Raw genomic sequence first — 4510 nt, 5'->3', positions numbered from 1 at the left:
ATATTAATTGTATTCAACCGAAAGGATTGGTTAACCGATTTTATTGGTGTACGTAATGGATTAGTTAATGTATAAAACTACTGTGTTTTGATCAGTGGCGTATCATTGTAATATTTGTGCAAAACTAAAGGGTAAGTACTATTTATACTTCAGCTTTAATAGTTTAGACTAGATTTTAACTCGCACGTTCGTGCGGGTATTTTTTTCATTTTATAAATGTAGAACTAAAAGTTTTAAATATAAAACTTACATTTTAATTTTCCATATTGTATAATTTTATAATCTTATTGTTTAAAATTTTTATGTGACATTCTTAATGTATAATGATTTATTGTATACATTAAACTTTGTTATTATTATTATATACTAATATATTTTTGAGTTCGGTATAAATAAATTCATATTCTGCAATTATCAAATAAAGAATCACATAAAAGTATGTCTTTTTTTAATTTGGATAGTTTTCATACAATACATTTCTAAAATTTATTTAGTTATACTATAGAAATGATAGTTGTTTAGAATAATCTATGTTTTCATATTATATTTTAAAAATATCAATTAATTTTCTACACTCAATTGTTATGAAAACAGATTAATTGCAAAATAAAGTAATGTAGTTGTTTTTATAATAAAGAAAAAAAATAATGTAATTGTTTCTTGATTTGAGTATGGATATAGTTCTGACAAAAATGGTCTAGTTTTGTCAGACAGATATGGTTAGAAATTTACAAATTCAAGCCATTCGGGTCAAACAAAGGGTTAACGGGCTGATCGTTGTCATATGGCTATAAAAGCCTTTCTTTTATATATTGGCGAATGTTTAGAGTTAATAGTAATGGCATTTAGTCGTAAATATCATGAAAAAATCAGGGTTAAATACTAATTGTACTTCTACCACTGATCTTGATTCACTGATTTAAAACAGAAACAACAAACATAATAAGTAGCAAACTAGTCAAAACACGTACATTTCAACTTGTCGATTATTACGATGTAAACCTAATTTTCCTGCAAGTCGTTTATTTCTAGCTTGCAATTTTTTTCAACATGCCGTTAATGTACTTTGTCGTTATTTAATCATCTGTAGTTGTCTTCTCTATACACGACGTAAACTGATATGATATTTTTATCCATTAACGAGTTATATTTGTTTTCAAATAATTATGGACGTATAGTCTGAAAAATTGGATTAGATATGAATAACGAGTTATATATATATACATATTATTTACGGTGTTCTAAATAATCATCTGTGATTTTAATCCAAAACACTTAAAACATAAACACATGTTTTATGTTCGTTTTGAGGCTACTCAGAATCTTTATATTTGTATACTTTACCAAGGCAACTAATTAAAGAGACAATCATTACAATATGATTTTTACAAAAGAAAAGTAAAAGTCTATAGCACACTGAAGTTTTTGTAAGCTTCCCAGAATATGTAGAATTTTCTTCTAACGTTAGGTATAAGCTCTCTATAAAAGGTTACGGGTGTCTTTCTTTTAGCATCAACCCACGAATTCCTTTAGCCTTCTTATCTCTTGGTTAAAAAGCGGAGAGATTCCAAAAATGGGTCTGAGCAATACAATTCCCGCACTTTTGCTTTCGATTTTGATCTTTGGGGGTTTGGGTTATGCTCAGCTTACCTCTGATTTTTACTCCACAACCTGCCCTAATGTCACAGTCATTGCTCGGGGATTGATCGAGCAAGCAAGCCGTAGCGACGTCAGACTCCCTGCTAAAGTCATGCGCCTTCACTTTCACGATTGTTTCGTGAACGTAAGATCTAATTCTATTCATTAGGGGTTATGATGAAACCGATTGTTTCAATGCATGGGATCTCAGTTTCCATGTTGAGAAATACTATCATGATTGTTGCATCTAAACCAGCACCACCTACATGTGATAGATTATATTGACAAGATCACATTTTTATTTATTTTGATTCTATTAGGTATTACTAGTTCATATTCCTTGACAAAAAGGGGGTTCATATTCATTGACTGACCAGAAATTACCTGCGCGTTGTAATGTGTGATGCACAAGAGTTTAGTGGATTCGTTGATTTTGAAGATCAAATTTGAAATTCTTATGTTTAATTATATATTCGAATACATATTAAGATAGTAACAGTGTCAAAAAAAGATAGTAACATTGTTTCCAAACCCAAACTAAAGTATTTCTTTTTGTTGGCCTTTCTCTAATCATGGGATAACTAAGTTACATGGCCGTAAGTAAACTACTTAATCATAAATATTAGACTTTGACTAAGAAAATTATAGCGGATCCAAATGTGTTCAAGAAAAAAAAAAGACAGAGAAAATTATAGACATGCTTGTGCAAAAATATATTTATGCATACAACATTGACCTTAAAATGTGTGAATCACAGGGGTGCGATGGTTCGGTACTATTGGACGCTGCACCGGCGGATGGAGTAGAGGGTGAAAAGGGAGTTTTACAAAACGCTAATTCTCTAGACGGTTTCGAGGTGATCGATGATATTAAAACTGCTCTCGAGAACGTTTGCCCTGGAATTGTTTCTTGTGCCGATATCCTTGCTATCGCAGCTGAAATTTCCGTCTCACTGGTAATGTAATATAATTCTCAAAATATGCGTGCTCTCAGTTTTGTCCACAGCTTGCATTAGCGACAAGATTAGTAGAAATCATTACGAGACCAAAAGTAGAAACGGTTAATCAACTAAAACAATTTCTGAAAATATTTCTTTACGATGAATACTAATCAGTTAAAAAATAATAATGAATACTAATCAATAGTTAATGAAAAAATAAAAGTAACATGAATTTATGTTCCAGTTTCTTAAGTCTTACGTAAACATTTTAACATACATATTGTGAACAGACACAAATTAACTATGAGAAAACCATTTATAGAGAAAAAACACAATTGAAACAAATACCCATTTTCTGGTTTGTTTATTGATTATATAAATACATAATTAACATTCTATTAGACCGGCCCATTTTCTGGTTTGTTTATTGATTATATAAATACATAATTAACATTCTATTAGACCGGCATTTTACAACCTTGTTATCTACTAAATACAGTTTTCTTAATCTTAAAAAGTATACCGTCCGATCCAACGAATGTGATATTTTAACTGGTGCATTAAAATTTAATACACTTTCTAAAATCAGTATATATATTTTGATGTTCGTTACATTCAAGGCGGGAGGACCGTCATGGGACGTATTGTTAGGAAGGAGAGATGGTCGGACTGCAAATAGTGCAGACGCGGCGGCTTCACTTCCACTCGCGGGTGACTCTCTTGACATCCTTACCTCTAAGTTCTCGGTACATGATCTTGACACTACCGATCTCGTCGCTTTGTCTGGTAATATGCACATTCACGTCTTAATTCTTTTTTTCTTTCTATGTATCATTGGCCGTCATATAGAAATATGATTATAATTTATTATATGATTATAATTTATTATACGTATAAAGATCTGGACTTCAATAGTAAATTGAAACGATGAGTTTAATTGAAATTTTGAAACCTAATAAATGTACAGGTGCTCATACCTTCGGGAGGGTGCAGTGTGTAGTGATAACCAACCGTCTTTACAACTTTAGTGGTAACAACGGACAGTCAGACCCGAGTATTGAACCGGAATTCTTACAAACTTTGCGACGACAGTGCCCGCAGGGCGGAAGTGGCACCACCAGGGTCAATCTTGATTCTACGAGCCCTGACTCATTTGATAACGACTATTTCAGGAACCTTCAAAACAACCGTGGAGTAATGGAATCAGACCAAATCCTATTTTCTTCGACAGGAGCGCCTACTGTATCTTTGGTGAATCGTTTCGCAGAGAACCAAAGTGAGTTCTTTAGAGATTTTGCGAGAGGCATGATCAAGATGGGAAATGTAAGAACTCTCACAGGAACTGAAGGAGAGATTCGTAGAGACTGCAGACGGATCAACTAATTGGATTTGCATAAATGCATCTTCAAGTGATCAAATTTTACGTGTTGTTATACATGAAATAAGTGGTATTAATTTGTGCTTTTCCACAACCTTTTTCTTCATTGGATTCTGTTTTACTATTAAGGCTAAGCATCCCATTGTTACTACTATTGAATATATTTTTTCTGAATAGTTGTGAAATCATAATTTCTTTTCTAAAGGGTTAAATAGAACCTCTAAGTGGACCAATAATATACAAAAAGGTATGATGGAAATAATATTAACCGGGAGTTTTTGGGTAAAATCTCACTTGTAGTCATGAAACAAACACGGTCTGATGAGAAATCAGTAATCGAAATGACACAAAATTCTATATTTTTTTTTGTTTTCAAAATCGTTTAGAATTGATATATGTGAACCAAGAAATCTGACTAAAACATCTTTTGCATGTCACTCTGACCCAAGGGGTGAAGGTAGAGAGGAAGTTTTAAGAGAGGCACTTGCCACCAGCATGTTAGTGAGCATTATAAATAGGATTCCACTATTGCTAATACCAAATTCAGGCTCTAA

The 4510-nt window shown here is 32.4% G+C and overlaps 1 protein-coding gene across 1 annotated transcript; it reads left to right on the top strand.

Moving 5' to 3' along the window:
• The first annotated feature begins 1528 nt into the window (after positions 1–1528).
• On the top strand, positions 1529–4209 carry LOC108840273 (peroxidase 58). The gene is made up of 4 exons (XM_018613109.2): positions 1529–1783; positions 2396–2593; positions 3199–3364; positions 3546–4209. The coding sequence occupies exons 1-4, from the start codon at positions 1574–1576 to the stop codon at positions 3959–3961; spliced, it is 990 nt and encodes a 329-aa protein (XP_018468611.1). The 5' UTR covers positions 1529–1573; the 3' UTR covers positions 3962–4209.
• Positions 4210–4510: the final 301 nt, after the last annotated feature.

This window comes from Raphanus sativus, chromosome 2 (assembly GCF_000801105.2).
Source record: "Raphanus sativus cultivar WK10039 chromosome 2, ASM80110v3, whole genome shotgun sequence".
NCBI classification, from domain to species: domain Eukaryota; kingdom Viridiplantae; phylum Streptophyta; class Magnoliopsida; order Brassicales; family Brassicaceae; genus Raphanus; species Raphanus sativus.
The sequence above is the reverse complement of the archived record's forward strand: the minus strand, read 5'-3'. Positions and strand labels throughout refer to the sequence as shown.

Excerpts from the sequence above, each read along its gene's own strand:
- LOC108840273 (XM_018613109.2), top strand. The coding sequence starts at position 1,574 with ATGGGTCTGAGCAATACAATTCCCGCACTTTTGCTTTCGATTTTGATC. Across the intron at positions 1,784-2,395 it reads TTCACGATTGTTTCGTGAAC|GGGTGCGATGGTTCGGTACT; the intron begins GTAAGATCTAAT and ends TGTGAATCACAG. Across the intron at positions 3,365-3,545 it reads CGATCTCGTCGCTTTGTCTG|GTGCTCATACCTTCGGGAGG; the intron begins GTAATATGCACA and ends ATAAATGTACAG.